Source organism: Enhydra lutris, unplaced genomic scaffold (assembly GCF_002288905.1).
Source record: "Enhydra lutris kenyoni isolate GAN:26980312 unplaced genomic scaffold, ASM228890v2 scaffoldscaffold27, whole genome shotgun sequence".
In the NCBI taxonomy this organism is placed as follows: Eukaryota; Metazoa; Chordata; class Mammalia; order Carnivora; family Mustelidae; genus Enhydra; species Enhydra lutris.
Window position 1 is genome coordinate 3887334 of NW_019154111.1, and position 18816 is coordinate 3906149.

Sequence of the window (18816 nt, forward strand, 5' to 3'; positions counted from 1 at the left end):
AGTAAATGTCTCCTTCCTAAGATTTACATTCTAACTGATCCTTTTTTTTTTTTTTTTCAGTGGGAAATTACTCCTGTTCTTGAGATCAGGACCTGAGCTGAGATAGAGTAGGATCCTGTAACCGACTGAGCTCCCCTAGACTATCCTGACATACCCATAACTGGTTATTCTCCAGCTCATCTTGCTAGGGGAATTGCCACATCTTGTAGACTCACCATTACTAGGACCGCTTCTTCTTTGCTCTCCGTGGCAGTCCTTCATCGTCTTGGGCACCTGGACAGGCTGCTGGGGGCCATTCGTGCCTGTGCTCCTCTGACATCCCATTCCCCACCCCACCCCTGCCACTATCCTGGTAGTGCTGTTTATGGCCGCCCATCACACCTATAGACTGCCTTTGAGAAAATCCTTTATCTTGATCCATTTCTCATGCCATTATTTCCTTTTTTTTTTTTTTTTAAAGAACGGGTTAAAGTGCAGTTTAGTGTTTTTTCCAATACAACATTGAGCAGTCCTCAACACAATCTAGTTCCAGACCATTTTCATCTTTCCCGAAAGAAACCCCATTCCCATTAATCTCTTCATCCCTCCCTTGCCATAATCCCCAGCAACCACTGGCCTGTGGCATTCGCACCTGAGAGGGGCTTGCTGTCTCTGGCCTACTGACCGCTTCACACAAACGGAATCATGGTATGTGGCCTTTCGTGACTGGCGTCTTTGACTTCCCATAATGTTTTCGAGGTTTATTAACAGCGTGTATCCGTAATTCCACTTCTCTTTAGGGCAGAGGAGTTCCACTGTGTGGCTGGACCATTTTGTTCATGGGTTGTCCATGCCTAGAAACTTGGGTTCCCAGTCCTGGCTGTGAACGCTGCTGGGAACACTCAACACGTACAAGTTGTGTGGACACGTTCTCATTTCTTTGGTATATATACCTCAAAGCAAAACTGCTGGGTTTTGATAATTCTATGTTTGAACATCTTGAGGAACCAACAAACTTTTCCGAAGTGGCACATGCTGGGTGCCTCAGCGGATAATGCGTCTGCCTTCTGCTCAGGTCATGATCCCAGGGTCCAGGGATCAAGCCTTGTATAGGGCTCCCTACTCTATGGGAGTCTGCTGCTCCCTCTGCCTTTGCCTATCTCTTCCCTTCCTCTCGCCTGCTGGTACTCTGCCTCCCTCCCTCCCTCTCCCAAGTAATGAAATAAAAAATGGTTTTTTGTTTTACTGATCTTACAAGTTTTATTTTTGTAATTGGAATTTCGCTTCTAAATTAGATGAAGGTTTCAGGTAGCTGTTTGCAAGCATTTCTGAAAATTGACACAGTGTGTGGATAATTTTATTCCCAATAAATGAAAACACTAGTTGGATAAAATCATCACTTTATTGTTGTTTTAGGGTCTGTTAAGTTCTAGGGACGTCCTGCTACACCATGTAAGAGCGCGTAAATTCAGGGGCACCTGGCTGGCTCAGTTGGTGGAGTGTGTGACTCTAGGTCTCGGGGGTCATGTGTTTGAGCCCTGAATTGGGCTCCTCCCTGGGTGCAGAACGTACAATCAACACCTTAAAAAAAATATATAAGTAGAATTAAGTAATAATGCTAAGTAAATGCAACTTACGTGCAGCAGGATTATCACCCATTACTTGTGCTCCTTATTAACTTGTACTTGACCTCCAATTCCTGATGCCTCCAGTTTTCGGCAATTGTTTTTGGGTATAGATGAAGCAATGTGTTCAAGAACGAACACAGAAGAAACTATGTTGTCAAAACCACCTTGACATCTATCAGGATTCTGATGGCCCCGCAGGCCAACTAAGTGAATCTTGGGAGCGTCTGCATGTTTGCTCAATAATTGATCACAGGCTCTTGAGCAGACACTGGTTTTTGTTGTTGTTGTTGTTGTTGTTGTTGTTTTTTAGATTTTATTCATTTATTTGTCAGAGAGAGAGGGAGAGCGAGCGAGCACAGGCAGACAGAATGGCAGGCAGAGGCAGAGGGAGAAGCAGGCTCCCTGCCAAGCAAGGAGCCCGATGTGGGACTCGATCCCAGGACGCTGGGATCATGACCTGAGCCGAAGGCAGCTGCTTAACCAACTGAGCCACCCAGGCGTCCCTTTTTTTTTTTTTTTTTTTTTAAAGATTTTATTTATTTACCTAACAGATCACAAGTAGGCAGAGAGGCAGGCAGAGAAGGGGAAGCAGGCTTCCTGCTGAGCAGAGAGAGCCCGATGCGGGGCTGGATCCCAGGACTCTGAGATCATGACCTGAGCTGAAGGCAGAGGCTTAACTACACTGAGCCACTCAGGTGCCCCAACACTGGTATTTTTGAAAATGGAAAGTTGAAGTAGGCACTATTACTGCCTTCCATGTGAATCCCCAGAACCTCTTCATTACCTGGAGGTTTGTAAGTGACCTGCAGGGACCACTGATAAGGTGCTTGCCTCTCCATCCTCCCCATCTAACCCTTGTGCTACGGTAGAACTCCGCCTACTTGGCCTTGGGTCCCCCAGATAGCCTTGAATATGAGCCAAGTGGACTTTCCACATCATTCCTGTTCAAGAGGAAGTGGACTCCGGCTGGGCTGCATCTCTCAGGCACGGCTCCTCCATGCCTGAGGATGGGACGAGCCTAATCCACCCAACCGGCCACTTGGCCCCTGTCTCTCCCACACTGCCTCCTCCCCTCCCTCCAGCTGCTTCTAGAGAGAGCTGCATGACTTTGAAGGATAGTGAAACATATGTTTGAGAGTGTATTTTAGGATTATTTCTCTGTGTTTGTGTATTAATGATGAGGGGTTAATAGGACGGAACCCAAGTCTGATACCGGTCATTATCTGCTGGGGGAGTACAGCTTTGTTGCCGAGAGTGGGCCCTGGAACCAGATTGTATGGAATCCTGGTTCTGCCACTTAGAGTTGTGTGACCTTAATCCCTCAGTATTTTATATTGTCATTTTAAAATAGGAATTATGAATAGTACCCACTTCAACAGATAGTAGCCAGGATTTACTGAGTTAGTATAAAGTGTTTGGTATGGCACTGGGCACACAGTAATCGCTTTATGTGTTTGCCATTATTAATACTGTTGTAGTCCTATTCCCGTTACTATGAATGGGCCTTCCCAGTAACAGAAGGGGAAAGATGCTGCTGCCCCTGGGAACAATTTGTTACTTAAACTGTAACCCCTGGAGGATTTTACTAGTTGCCAAGCACATTTAGATAATGGCCTTAAGAAATACATATACTGGCAACAGGTCTTTGGGGGAGAAGGACGATATACGACCGTGAAGCTGGGCAGCTGGGGATGCCCGGCCCGCCCAGGGCAGAACGCCGCCTGCTTCAGGAAAGCCGAGCACCCGGGAACGCCTGGTCAGCTCAGGATGGAACGAAAACTGCCTGCTTCCCTTTTCCGTTTTCACTCCTTTCTCTTCCCAGAAGCGCCCGTTGTTAGTTAGATGAGTCCTTTGAATGTGCCTGGTTAACTATAAACTTTATCCTCCTCCTTGCTTGACCAAGATGTGACTAACGTTTGACCTTCATCGGTCCTTCTGTTGGCTATTGTTTCTATCCAATAAAAGTGAGACTGGAGTTTCTCGGGGCAGCCGTCCTTTCCGACTGCTGTCCCCTGCTCCCCATCTCTTGCAGCTGACTTGTTTGTGCCCAGTTCTTCTCCCGTCGCCGACTGGAAGCGGCAGAAAGAGATTCAGGACTTGTCTCTGAATGATGAAATACTAACTGAAAGATTGCCGCACACATGGAAACGTACTTGACATTGGCAGACAAAATATTGAGGCCTTTGCCATCTTACTATCCTTCCAAAGGGTCCCTTCTAGAATTTAATTTCACATAATTCGTTACCTAACAACTACACAATTTGGGGGATGTAAAAAATAACCAGAATTCAGCAACACACAGCCTTCCTGGGTGCCAGGCCCTCTAAAGGGGAGCCTGCCGAGCTGGCTTCACAGGGTTACGAGGCTGCCCTGAACCCCAGGAGTTGAGCCCCCGCACTCAGTGACACCATCATTCCACGCTGGATACCCTTTCAAGTCCCTTTCCAGGGTACTTGAGGGTTTCTGTGGAAGTCCTGTAATCTCGGCAGAAGCCCGGGTTGGTGAATTACAGCATGCTGGTGTCCAGGGGGCCGTGTTCTCACACGTGTACCCTGCTGGGAGGAATATTTTAATTCCAGCTGATCCCCAGAGGGCATAACCCGGGAAGCCGGTGATAAGGTCTTCAGAGCATTGGGATTGATGTGCACGGAAACGGAGTTACTCTCCTATCATTCTCAGCCTCTTTGCTCCCTCTCTCCCTCGACCTACTCCGTTTTCCTTATATTCCTTACCTTTCGTAACGACTATCTGCTTGCCGCCTCGTCCTGCAGAGGCTCCGTACGGATATATTCCTGATCTGGTGCAAGAGGCTGCTGTGCCTCACCCTTCCTCTAGAACAATAACAGGAAGATGAAAGCGGTCGATCTCCTCTGACATGTGTTCTCTCTGGCCTGGAGCTAGATTTCCCTCTTTCTTCCTAAAGGTGAGTCCAACAAATATGGAGTGAAATAAAGTGAAATGAATTAAAATGTGATTAATTGGGGCACCTGGGTGGCTCTGTTGGTTGGGTGACTGCCTTTGGTTCAAGTCGTGATCCCGGAGTCCCGGGATCGAGTCCCACATCGGGCGCCCAGCTCCAAAGGGAGTCTGCTTCTCTCTCTGACCACCTCCTCGCTCATGCTCTCTCTCACTGTCTCTCTCTCTCTCTCAAATAAATAAAATCTTAAGAAGAAAAAAAGTGTGATTAATTCTCTGTGGTCTTCCTCCTAACCGTGCTCCCCTCCCCATCTCTACGCAGGAACAATTTGAACGTTTCAGTGTGGGGAAGACTTGGCCGGCAAGCTTGGGTGAATGTGGATTTCTGAAAAGATCCTGATTCTGTCCAATCACGGAGCTCAAGAATTGGCACCGAGCATCGCCTGGCTGGTCTCACACGTCCGGTTGGTGAGCTATGCTTTGAGGAGCATTGCTTCATGGTACTGCCTGATACATACATGGTGTGAACCACGTACATGATTTACGTTTTTCTAGTAGCCACATTTTAAAAAGTGAAAAAAAAAAAAAACCAGGTGAAACGTTAATATGTTCACTTAACCTAGTATATCTAAAATACCATTTCAACATACAATCAATATAAAATGATTGTGAGATACTTTACTCTTCTCGTGTGTGTGTGCGCTAAGTCTTCAAATTCTGATGTGTATTTTACACTTACAGCTCAGGTCAAATTTGAATGAACCACATTTCAAGTACTCGGGAGCTGCCCATGGTTAGTGGCTGTTTGTGCTGGTCCCAGCGTCTGGGTGGTGCTGAGGGGTGAGTCCCCACCCCACGGACATTTCCTGGTTCAGGGCCATGGTTGCGGCTGCTCCAGCCCTGTGGTTCTTACTACAATTACAAGATGTGCCCCAGCAGCAACCATCAGGGAATTCTGAAAAAACAATGTTGTTTATTCACAGGTTCTGTACATAGCCCGCAAGGTGGGGGGCACTCAGCGAGGCCAGTATTGGCTTGACATTCATCTAGGACTCAACTGAATTTCAATTCAGAAGTGAGTTTTCTGTAGAAGTGAGTGGTACTGTAGAAGGTACTATAGAAGGAAATTGTCAGCATCTCCCACATTCTAGGAGGGTGGTCACATCAGCCCCACTAGGATAGAAATCAGTTCCATCTCCATCTCATGGCTCCTGACCATTCGGCAAGACAATATTGATGGTCTTGATGTCAAGGCTTTGCTCCTCAAACTAAAGACCTGAGGTGTGAACTTCAGGAAGCAAAAGTGAACAGCATTCTGGTTTTTCACTGCAGGCTCCCCCACACACACACACCCTCCCCTGCACCCCAGCTATTTTAAACCGCTCTGGAATGTTCTAAACATCCTCTCCCCTCTCTTAATATCCCTCCTTTATTCTTTCTTCACTATCTTCTTCAAGCAAGAAGCAGAATTCAGTAGGAAATGGTTGGAAGGGTTGGGGAGATAAAATGGAAGTATAAGGAAGAGCAGACCTTGGCTTCCTACCTCTGCCTTCAAGTCCAAAGCGGAGCCAAGAGAAACAGTGGTGTGGCTTTGCTCAGAGGCAGCTGGTCTAGCCTGGGGTGTGAACCCAGGCACAGTGGTCCCCATCTGGGCGGGAAGGGTTAAGGACCAGCGGCAAGTCTGCTTTGGTTTGAAATGCTGCGTGGCCGCCGACAGGGTACCCGGCTACCCTCCACGTCCGACGCGGCGTCTCCTGGCTGCGGCTGGCCTCGTGCACATCTCAGCACGAGCAGTGGGTCTTTTCCCTCGGACCCTGGGCCACAAGGATTGGCCTAGAATCCAGGGCCAGGCTGTTCACGGTGCTCTCCCCAAATACGTGCAGGCTGTTGCGGGCGATCAGCTCCCTGGCCATCAGCACGAAGACCTCGTCTATGTTCTTAGACTCCTTGGCGGATGTTTCTAAAACAGCAAGAAGGCCGCACTTCTCAGCCAGGGCGCAGGCGTCCTCGAACAGGACATGCCGTTTCTCCCACAGGTCACATTTGTTCCCTGGGAGCAAGAGAGAAGCAGATGTTCCATGGGGGAACTGAATCTGAGTTGTTGTTGTTTTTTTAATGAACCTTTAATAGAAACATTTTAGTTCAGTGATGGGCACGCATGATTCATCCCTGAACAGCCACTGTGGGCAGATTTACTGAAGATGAAACCCCTGATGATGAAAACAGAGCCATTGTCTTAATTCACTGTCAAATGAGATCCTGAGGAGCTTGGAGAAATGGGCCGGAGGGGTGTGTTTTATATGGAGGGACCCATGGAGCCCCTCTGTTCTAGGGAGCAACAGTCATTCCTTCCTTATAAGTCTAACAAGGTAAAAACGGTGCCAGAGCGGGTGTCTCGGGCTTCATGCTGCTTCCTTCAAATCTTGTTTCTCTTTCTGCTCTCTTTTCCAAACCACAAAAGGTTGGATACGGTGGGATGGGGCCTGGGCTAGCTGAGGGGATTGTGATTAGGATTTGCTGGAATGAAGGTGTGGGATGAACACAGGATTTAGCTGTGACTTAAATACAGTCGGATGTAGACTTTAAGTGTGCAGTTCGTGAATGCTAACAAACGGACGTGCTCTGTAACCATCATTCCTCTCAGGATATAGAACATTCCCTGTTACCTCAGAATGTTCAGTGACAGGTTTTGTGAACATGGTTATAGAAGGAAGAGTGACCCATCTCTTTACTTCTCCACTTAGCCCCTACATGCCTCTAATCATTGGACTTGGATTTCTCTGAGGCAGGAATCCAGAGGTAAAATTGTTTTCCACAGGATTTGTTCTACCAGACATCAGAATTTATTACAAATCTACGGTAAACTGAGATGGGCCAGACTGGTGTTTCTCAACTGGTGTTTTTTCCTTTAAAGGAGCTTTCTTAGACCCTTTTTCCCATAAATAACTGTCCCCACCAAGAAAACCTTTAAAATTTTTCATTTTGAAACAATTACAGGGGGCGCCTAGGTGGCTCAGCCATTAAGTGTCTGCCTTGGGCTCAGGTCATGATCCCAGGGTTCTGGAATCAAGCCCTGCATCAGGTTCGCTGCTCAGCAGGGAGCCTGCTTCTCCCTCACCAGCTCCCCCTGCTTGTGTTCCCTCTCTCGCTCTCTCTGTAATAAATAAAAATCTTAAAAAAAAAAAAAAATAACAGTTACAGACTCACAGGTTGTTGAAGGAGGACCTTCAGGTCAGGGAGGTGTCTAGCGTACCATGAACAGTATGCAGAGGTGTGCACTGTATCGCTGGGGAAAGATTGATGGACTGACATATACTGAAATTAAAAATGTCTGTTTAGGGGATGCCTGGGTGGCTCACTTGGTAAAGCGGCCAACTCTTGATCTCAGCTCAGGATGTGGGATCAAGCCCCATGTTGGGCTCCATGGTCAGCATGGAGTCTGCTTGTCCCTCTGCTGCTCCCTCCATTCACGCGCTCTCTCAAATAAAATCTTTTTTTAATTTTTAAGATCTTACGTATTTATTTGACAGAAATCACAAGTAGGCAGAGAGGCAGGCAGAGAGAGGGGAGGAAACAGGCTCCTTGTGGAGCAGAGAGACCGACTCAGGGCTCAATCCCAGGCCCCTGAGACCATGACCTGAGCAGAAGGCAGAGGCTTTAACCTACTGAGCCACCCAGGCGCCCCTCAATAAAATAATTTAAAAGAATACCTATTCAGGGGCACATGGCTGGATCAATTGGTAGAGCGTGGGACTCAGATCTCAGGATCGTAAATCTGAGCTGCCTGTTGGGTGTAGAGACTACTTAATTTTTCTGTTTTGTTTTGTTTTTTGAAGTAGGCTGAAGTAGGACCCACTAATGCAGACCTGGGCTGCGGCTGCAGGACTCCATCCCTCTGTCAGGCAGTGTCGGCTCGGGGCCGAGGGAACCTTTCTTACAAGTGTTCAGTCTGAGACACCATCTACCTACGGGGCTGGGCTGAATACTGAGTCCCAGAGATAACCAGGTTCTAATCCCTGCAGACTAAATATTACCTTATTTGGAAGAAAGGTCTTTGCAGATGTTATTAAGAATCTGGAGATGAGAGGCACCTGCGTGGGTCAGTGGGTTAAGCCTCTGCCTTCAGCTTGGGTCATGATCTCAGGATGCTGGGATCGAGCCCCACATTGGGATCTCTGCTTAGCAGGGAGGCCGCTTCCCTTCTCTCTCTAGCTGCCTCTCTGCCTACTTCTGATCTCTGTCTGTCAAATAAATAAATAAAATCTTAAAAAAAAAAAAAAAAAAAGGATCTGGAGATGGGGAGAGGATCCTGGATTAGCTGCCTGGGCCCCAATACAGCCCCATGTAACCTGCTGCGTGGGCTGGGGGAGGACTTCACACGCGCAGGAGGGGAGGTGGAGAGGGACATACACACTGGGTGTTGTGGCCACAGCAGAGATCCGTGGCAGCCGCCAGAAGCTGAAAGAGGCAAAGAACAGATTGTCCCCCGGAACCCCTGGAGTGGTGTGGCCCTGTGGATGCCTTGGTTTTGGCCCAGTGATACCGGGTTTAGATTTCTGGCCTCCGGAATTGAGAGAGAACACCTTCCCATGATTTTAAGCTGCCAATGGAAACTGACTCAGGCACGTATCTTCCAACACGGCTGCACGTGCATCTCTAGCCCATGAGGCTGAAGCTCGGGGCACAGTGCTGCTTCTGGGAGGCAGGTGGGGGAAGGGATGCCAGAGGAGTGGGCCCGAGCTGGGAGTGTGGTCTGTTGCTTGCATCCCTCCCTCAGAGCTGTGGGTGCTGGGCTCAGTTGCATTGGTTCTGCTTTTTAGGACCTGCTCCCCGCCAACCTGCCCTATCGCCATGGCAGGTCAGCAGCCCCGTCTGCCCAGTGCCCAGCCTCCCCGCCACTGGGGGCGGCACACTTCAAGATGAGCCGGGACACCTGGACACGGAAAGAAACTGTGTGTTCGCCCGTTGCGGTCTGAGCCCTTGCTTGCTAAGGGCTGTGTGGGGGGCACCCAGAGAGAGGTTCCTGCCCAGAAGGAAGGAGTTCTCATCTTGTCAGGGTGACCAGACAGACACACAGACAGTTGAGTCAACTATAAGAACTTTCTGATCCGACACAAGCCACAAAGAAATACAGGCGGAGGACCAGGTGAACGGTAACAGTTGTTCATAGCACAGGTGTATAATCCCTTGTCCACATTTCCCAGATCCAAAAACCTGGGAAACCCCTAAGTGTATTTGGTCATTCCTCCGATGGTAAAATCTGCCCCAAACTGGCATTTGAAGTTTTTATTCAACCTGCTTTGTATGACTAGGTTGCACATTCCACTGCACTGAATAAATAAGGATGCATTTGACTTTGGGGTGTTGGCCCAGACCTACTGAGGGTGTCACATAACACAGAATGCAGTCTTCTAAGATCTGACAGATCTGAAGGCTGAAATCTTAGGCATGAAGAGTTCTTTTCTGAGAGATTGTGGACCTGGAAATAGAACAGCAGTGGAAGTGGGACGTTTGCCTGAAATCCTAAGGGGACAAAGCAGGTGCTGAGGGAAGTCAAAGAGCATCCTGTGTAACCTGTAAAGGAAGTTGGCTTCTGAGTTCTCCCTCTGTTGGGGGGTACCAAGAGCCGGGAGGTCACAAACAGCAGACGGGATGAGGAGAAGGTAAGAGCCAGCCTTCTCCAGGTGGGAAGCGGGGGGCCCCAAGGATTTTAAACACAGGGACACTACTGAGGGGCTGGTCTTCTGGTACATGGCCGGAGAGGAGTACAAATCTGTCACAACCATCTCTGACCTTTGTAGGAACGTCTCCGAGAGGCTGCGGTAAACTTGTGAAAGAGAGACACCTGTGTGAAGAAATGTGGAAACAGGAAGGAAGACAGTGGGGGCGAGGACACTTCTGTGAGGGAACAGCAAGTTGACTTTTCTAGATTCAGGCACGGAGGCCACAGAGACAAAAACAGGAAGACCCGTTGTGTCAGCCCTGGGGACTGGACACGTCATAAGCTGACACATCCTGGCCATCTTTGGGGGCATTCCTAGAACCGATTGTAAACTGAGACAGATGATTGTGAGGAATGACAGACTGGGGTATAAATACCATGACAGCTGTGAGATTCCTGGAAATCCTGCAACATCTTAGCATTTTTAAAAAGATTTTGAGACAGAGCAAGAGAAAGAGTGAGCAAGCACGAGAGGGAGGTAGGGGCAGAGGGAGAGGGAGAAGCAGACTCCTTGCTGAGCACCAGGACCCTGAGATCATGACCTGAGCTGAAGGCAGAGGCTTCACCCACTGAGCCGCCCCGGCGCCCCCATCCTAGCATCTGTTACTCCCTCCTCTGCCCCATCTGTGTCTGCGGCAGAGAAATTAGTTGGGGAGGGTGCTGGGGAGAGAGCCTGCAAGGGAGGCCCAGCGTGGTGGAGAAAGGGAGCTGTCTTCCGACAGCTCGGAAGGGAAGGAGCCCTGGGGCGTGCAGCTTTGCCTTGTCCAACTTCCAGGCCCCGAGGAAGAACTGCTTCATTGTGGGAAGTACAGGCATTTAGTGGAAAAGAGATTCAGTCCACCTTCCTGGGTGGGGTAACTTCAAGTCTGATTAGAATGGCTTCATTCGGGGCGCCTGGGTGGCTTAGTAGGTTAAAGCCTGTGCCTTCGGCTCAGGTCATGATCCCAGGGTCCTGGGATCGAGCCCCGCATTGGGCTCTCTGCTTTGCAGGGAGCCTGCTTCCTCATCTCCCTGCCTGCCTCTGCCTACTTGTGATCTCTGTCCGTCAAATAAATAAAATCTTAAAAAAAAAAAAAAGGAACAGCTTCATTCCCTTTAGGGAGATGCACATTTTCGACCCTCGAATGTCCCTTCTCGGGGAGCTACCACCTCTGGTGGGGTTTCTTTCCGCCCCTGAGGTCATGGTTGGCCTTCCCCGTCGGCTCTGCTCTCCAGCCACGAGGCCTCTTAGCCCCTCTGTCTGGCACAGCAGACCCGCCTCTTCGCTCTGGAAATAACAGCTTCCCCTTACTGAGGTGTTAGCACTGTGTAAGTGTTCCCCGTATATCCATTCAACGCATCAGTGAACCTGAAGCAGGCATCAGTTTCATAGATGAGGAAATAGAAATTAGAGTAATGAGCCCAAGTTCAGAGGGGTAGGACAGAGGTGGGGATTGAACCCCAATCGGTCTGACTCTGAAATCCAGATAAATGCAGCGACTCAGAGGGCTCAGAATTGTACCCGGAGTTGGGTAAGCAGTTAGAGTCCCCTGTCACCAGCAGCTCCCTAGCACCAGCCCTGGTCCCCCGTGGGATGCGGGACACCTCCACGAGCATCCTCCTCCACGCTCCCCAGAAGTGGTTGTTGGGGAAGAAATATATGGCTCTTTTGGGGTCAGTGCTTACTCCTCAAACTCTGGACTCTGCTTGTAGAAATGTTTATATCAGAAGTCAAATTACAAAAGTTTCTGGTCCCAAAGGGGGCCTTCGGGTGAGAAGCTACAGGAGAGAGAGGGATCTCAATCCTCCCAAAGAGACAAGGTGCCTTCTGCGGGGAGGCCTCACGAGTCGCTCCTGCCTGGTTTCTGCCATGTGGGAGCCCCCCTCCGAGAACGGGAGGATACAGGAAGGGAGGGGCATCCACTTTGGCAGCAGACTGTGGAATCTGGGGCTTTTGATCTGAGGTAGCAGCAAGGAGCATGCTCTGGGCTTTGGAATAACTCTGTTTCTCAAGTTAGGAGGAAGTGGTATGAGCTTCAAAGCAGCGTTCCCTTCAAGTCTGCATACGACAGGCCAAACTACGAATCAAAACGCCCTTTCTGCAATCATGGCAGTAATAATGAATGGGCCCGATGTGCTCAGAACACGTGCCAGTGACCTCCCACCCGTGCCCAGACTTTGCATCCTGTGACCGCCCTCACCGCCGGCGCCCAGCTCTTAGTCTCAGGTAGGCACCTCGCCCCAGACTCGCCCATCCTCGGGGTGGCCAGCAGCCTGGGTCATCCTTTGCCATGAGAAGAAGGAATGGGACAATGGGATTTCCTCGTGAGTGAGTAGATAGGGAATGAGGGGGCTTGTGGCAGGAGCGGGGGGGGGGGGGTGATGCTTTGAGAGACTCCACGAGTAAGGCATGAAAAGCAGCTCTGAGGGAGAGGAAACAGGTGCACAGTACAGAACAAGGAGGCTGGTTCCCAGAGCCCAGCCCTGAGAGGGGGATGCACAGATCCTGCGAGTCGGGTGGGGGAGGGGGTGGCAGGGTGGGCTGGAGGTGGTGGGAGAAGAAGGCTGGCTCCACTGTGTCTCCTGCTCTGACCGGGGCTCGATGCTGGCTTCTCGTAGGGCCTAGGAAGTTGTACCCTCACCATAACCCCTGAATTATTTGGAACATAGATGAGACAGTTCCTCAAACAAACTTCCTAGAACACATCCTACGGTTTATATTAAACACTTACTTGGTGTCAGGAATTGCTAAACAATTTATATACAGTATCTCATTAAATTTTTACCACAACCCATTGAGTATTAGTCACATTTTACAGACCAGGAACTGAGGCTCAGAGACTGGCCAGAGCTAGGACCTACTTGTCAGAGGATGAATCAGCCATTAAACCATGGTGTGTTTAGCTCTTTCTCAATCTCACAGCTAGCTGTCTAGACTTGTGCTGTGCAAACTTCCATTTGCCTACAGATCTTCTTAGGATCCTCTTAAAATGAAGATTCTGATTCAGGAGGTCTGGGATGTGGCCTGAGATCACCGCATTTTTCACAAACTGCCGGTGATCACTGCTGGCCCACGGACCACACTTTGAGTAGGTTGCAGGGGCCCAAACCATCTTGCTAAAATGAAGCAGCCACTGCTTAGCAGTTGTGTTCATAGGAGGAAGGAAAAGGGAGCTCCGTTCGCAAAACAAACTACAGAGAAGGGATGGAAATGTTACCGCCTTCTGAATATACAGTAGGACCGCTCTCGTGAAGCCCACCGTTTCCTTTGCGCAGTTCAAGTTGCTGTCCATTTTGAGGGGGGGTTGGTCATCAAAATTTGCTTAGGATCCTAGCAGGTGTGAGGAGTCATTCATGGGTACGGTCCCATGCCTCCGGATAGTCCCCTTGGGGATTTGGAGCCATCTGTTACCGTGAACCTCAGCCTACAGGGTATTTCCTGTGCGGTCTGCACGCATTTGCATCAAATCAGCTGGGCTATGATGCCTTCATCGAGAAGCCCGGGCCCCATCCCAGGCCTCTGGGACCAGACGTTCTAGGGCAGGGCCTTAGGTGGGAATCCGTATTATTAACAAGTTTACACCCCACCCCCCACATTCTCAAGTGAATCTGATGGGAGTTTGGGGGGCAACCACTTTCTGAGGCGCGTCCACCACTAGCACTTTTATGATTCCACGTTCCCTTGCCATCAGAAACACCCAGAAAGCTGAGCACCTGCAGAGGGGGCCAGGGAAGGAAATCGAAATGCTTGGAAAATGCCATACCAATCAGCATAATGACCAAGTTCGCCGCTCCATATTTTTCTATCTCGTGGATCCAGTGAGGCACAGACTCGAAGGTAGACCGTCGGGTGAGGTCGTAGGCGATGATGGCGGCATGGGCACTGCGGTAGTAGCTCTGAGTGATGGTCCGGAAACGCTCCTGGCCCGCCGTGTCCCACACCTGCATCTGGAAGGGGCAGGAGAGGGGGGTCCACGTCAGGAGTTCCTGTGCCTGATGGCAGCTTGCTCACCTGAGTTCTCTACAAAAGGCAGCTTCCTAAGTCTCACTTGGAGATAGATACTCAGTAGGTCAGGAGTGGGGTGCAGGGATCTGTGTTTCCCTTTGCTTCTCAGGGTGATCAGGTTTGGGACCCACCACCCAAGGGACACTTTAGTTGGAGAGGTGGAGCCAATGTCTTGGGTCAGGTGTTGACCTTTCGCTTACCTTTTTTTTTTTTTTTTTTTTTTAAGTTTTTTTTTTTTTTATTTTGGGTACAAGTTGGCAGGGAGGCAGGCAAAGAGAGGGGGAAGCAGGCTCCCTGCTGAGCAGAGAGCCCGATGCGGGGCTCAATCCCAGGACCCTGAGATCAGGACCTGAGCCGAAGGCAGAGGCTTAACCCACTGAGCCACCCAGGCGCCCCAAGATTTTGTTTACCTTTTGAACCTGCTCGTTGATCCCACCCAGGGTGAGAGCACTGGCTGACCCGTTCTGATTTTAAAGGACCGCTCAGTTGTGTCTGCTTAGGAGTGTCCTGAGAATAGCTTCTCAACAACCATCCCACGTGGGGACACCCACTGGCACAGCACAGCCTCCCACCGTGTCTGAAGGTAACTGTTTGTTCACTCTCTCACACTATTTTTTTTTTAATAGAATTTTTTTTTTAAGATCTTATTTATTTATTTGACAGACAGAGATCACAAGTAGGCAGAGAGAGAGAGAGAGAGAGATGAGGAAGCAGGCTCCCTGCTAAGCAGAGAGCCCAATGCGGGGCTCGATCCCAGGACCCTGGGATCATGACCTGAGCCGAAGGCAGAGGCTTTAACCCACTGAGCCGCCCAAGCGCCCCAACTCTCTCACACTATTGTACTCATTAATTAATGAATTATTTCATTAAGTAAGCTTGGCACCCAGTGTGGGGCTTGTACTCATGACCCTGAGATCAAGACTCACACGCTCTACTGACTGAGCCAGCCAGGCGCCTCCATAAAATGAATTTTTTAAAGAAAGATGCAAACATACCCCAAACTAGAGAGAATAAAACAAACAACCGTCATATAGACATTATCCAGACAAGATTTCACATTCTTGCTTTATCCAGCCCTTTCCGTTGATTTCTTTGAGGTGTTACTTTAAAGCGAATCCCAGGCTTCATGTCATTTCATTTGTCTCAAAAGTGGGCATTTTCTTTCTTTTTTTTTTAAAGATTTTATTAATTTGACAGAGATCACAAGTAGGCAGAGAGGCAGGCAGAGAGAGAGAGAGAGAGAGGAGGAAGCAGGCTCCCCGCCGAGCAGAGAGCCCGATGCGGGGCTCGATCCCAGGACCCTGGAATCACGACCCGAGCCGAAGGCGAGGCTTTAACCGACTGAGCCACCCAGGCGCCCCAAAAGTGGGCATTTTCTTATATAAGCACAATGCCATAATCACAGCTAATCAGCTTTCCAAGAATTCCTTGGTATTATTTAATATTCCTTGGTATCATCTAATAAAATTTTCTTGTCTCCAAAATGTCTTTTTACTGTTGTTTTTATTTAATTAAGATTCCAAGCATGACTGTGCTTTACACTTTCACAAACACTTTCTGATCTTTTCTAATTAAATGGGTAAAAGATAGTCTCTTATTCAAATTTGCACTTTCCAAATTATGAGTGAGGCTGGTTCTGAGCTGGTTCTTACCAAATTTATGAAATAACAATTGTGTCCAATCAATGGATTGCCTACTTTTTGTATTTGGTTGTTAGTCTTTTTCCTAGATATTTACTGGGGCTCCTTTCACATTAAAGAAATTAGCCTTTTGTCAGTTCCATATTTGCAAATACTTCTTTCCAGTTCATCATTCATCCTTTGACTTTGTTTATGATATTTTTTGTGGATGTAGAATTTGATCTTTATATCATTATATAGAGATGTATAAATTTGGCCGTTAGGTAGTTATGATTGAGCAATCTTTTCCTTTATGGCTTCTGGGTTCTGTTCTTAAAAGCCTGATTTCCTGGGGCACCTGCATGGCTCAGTCAAGTTTCTGATTTTGGCTTGGGTCCTGATCTCAGGGTTTTGGGGGCTCTGTGCTTAGCAGGGAGTCTGCTTGTCCCTTTCCCACTGCCCCTGCTTGTGTTCCCTTTCTCTTTCAAATAAATACTTAAAAGCCTTTAAAAATAAAAATCTTAAAAAAAAAAAAAAAAGGCTACTAAGCTCCTAGGTGGCTCAGTCGGTTAAGCGTCTGCCTTTGGCTCAGGTCATGATCTCAGGGTTCTGGGATCGAGTCTGTTCTGGGTTCCCTGCTTCATGGGAAGTCTGCTTCTCCCACTGCCCCTCTTCCCACTCGTTCTCTCAATCTGTCTCTCTCCCTCATATAAATAAATAAAATCTTAAGAAAAAAAGGCTGATTCCCCTCTCTACAATGATAAATATTTCAATGATCTTTTTTCTGGTGTTCTTATGATTTCATGTTTTATATTTAAATCTTTTATTCCTCAAGCACATGTTTTGGTGTTAAGAACTCTGGCTAAGGGGTGCCTTGGTGGCTCAGTTGGTTGGGCATTTCCCTTCGGCTCAGGTCAAGATCCCGTGTCCTGGGACTGAGCCCCACATCAACTCCTTGCTCAGCAAGGAGACTGCTTCTCCCTTGCCCCTCTCCCCTACTCATGCTCGCTCGCTCTCTCTCTCTCTCTCTCAAATAAACAAGTAAGATCCTAAAAAAAAAAAAAAAAAAAAAAAGAGAAAGAAAAAAGAGAACTCTAGCTAAGAGAAGAGGAGCCAACCCCATGCCTTTCTCACCTTCACTTTCTTGCCATCGATCTCAAGGGAGCGCACGGTGAAGTCCACCCCAATCGTGTTTTGCTGTGTCTCTGTGTAGACTCCAGATTGGAAATGCTGCACCACACACGTCTTCCCCACATTGGAATCCCCAATAAGGATGATCTTGAACAAATAGTCAAAATTCTCATCTGCTCCCCTGGAGGAACTGGAGAACTGCATGGCTCCTGCCACCTAGAATGCACCTAGAAGAAAAGAAGGAATCCAGCATCTCTCTAGTGAGCTAGGCACTGTCCTAGACACTCGGGATGTAAGACAGGACAAGAAAAAGGGAAGTTATTTATTCATAGCACTCACATTTTTAAAAAAAGATTTATTTATTTGACAGAGAGAGGGAAGCAGGCTTCCGGCTAAGCTGAGAGACTGTTGTGGGACTCAATCCCAGGACCCTGAGATCATGACCTGAGCCAAAGGCAGAGGCCCAACCCATCGAACCATCCAGGCACCCCAGCACTCATTCTTGTGGGAGAAGGATATTAATTCCTGGCCAGGAACAGGGGAGCTGTCCCCACACACCCACACCTGCCTTAGTGGGTTGGCATTACTTTATTTATTTATTTTTTTTCCCCCCCTTCCCCCGGCATTACTTTAAAATGAAGAGGTTTGGGGTGCCTGTGTGGCTCAGTCGATTAAGTGACTGCCTTTAGCTCAGGTCAAGATTGCAGAGTCCTGTGACAGGGCTCCCTGCTCGTCAGGGAATCTGCTTCCTGCTCTGCCCCTCACCCCACTCTCTCTCTCCCCCCTCAAAGAAATGAAATCTTTTAAAAATAAAAAAAATCTGAAGAGGTTTAACTGCCATTCTCTTTTGGGCCTAGCACACAAGCGACACTATCAGAGGACAGCACTGACTGAAATCTTTGTCACTGAGGCAAGGAAGTGCTCCAGGCTCTGTCAAGCGCCCTGGGCTCAGTGGAAGGCAGAGCAGATGCCTACAGGAGGGTTCTAGCAGCCGTTCACCAGCTGGTGGACACGTCTCGCTGTCGTCCTAGCATCCTTCTGGCGGGGAGGAAAACTCCCAGCTAGGGAAGACAGACCGCCCAGGCAACCAGCAGCAAGGACCACCAGCAAGACGTGACAGAAGTCAGTTTGGGGAGTAGTGACGTAGCCTTTTTCTTCTGGTTTTCTTGACCAGGAAAGGATCTGGCTGGCTCAGTCGGTAGAGCTCGTGACTCTTGATCTCAGGGTTATGAGTTCAAGCCCCACATTGGATAGAGAAATAACTTAAAAATAAATAAACTTAGGGACGCCTGGGTGGCTCAGTTGGTTGGACGACTGCCTTCGGCTCAGGTCATGATCCCGGGCTGCTGGGATCGAGTCCCACGTTGGGCTCCCAGCTCCATGGGGAGTCTGCTTCTCCCTCTGACCTTCTCCTCGCTCATGCTCTCTCTCACTGTCTCTCTCTCAAATAAATAAATAAAATCTTTAAAATAAATAAATAAATAAATAAACTTAAAAAAAAAAAACTCAAAATGAAAACTATGGTTTTCAAGTGTTTATAGTGTATTTTACTATAGACTGGGAAAGAACTTTAAAGTTTCTGATGACTGTTTTCCAAACTGATTATGTCACAAGTGTCCAGAGGAGATAATTAGATCTATTGCTAGAGCCCATCTGAGATCTGTCAAATATATTTAAAGACACCCCCACCGCCCGACACACACACGCAGGCATACACTCCCTGGGTGATTCCAATGACCATCCCAGTTTGGGGAGCACTGATGAGCACAATCACTCTCCCGAAACTTCATTCCCCCCTCCGCATTTCTGCTTCCATATCTACCTACACTTTGGACT

At 48.5% G+C, this 18816-nt stretch overlaps 1 protein-coding gene across 1 annotated transcript; it reads right to left on the reverse strand.

The window, feature by feature from the left end:
• Positions 1–6304: 6304 nt before the first annotated feature.
• On the reverse strand, positions 6305–17188 carry LOC111152115 (RAB19, member RAS oncogene family). The gene is made up of 3 exons (XM_022510423.1): positions 16984–17188; positions 13989–14172; positions 6305–6573 (listed from the first exon to the last, which is right to left on the reverse strand). Exons 1-3 carry the CDS (start codon positions 17182–17184, stop codon positions 6305–6307), a joined length of 654 nt encoding a protein of 217 aa, XP_022366131.1. The 5' UTR covers positions 17185–17188.
• Between the last annotated feature and the right edge of the window lie 1628 nt (positions 17189–18816).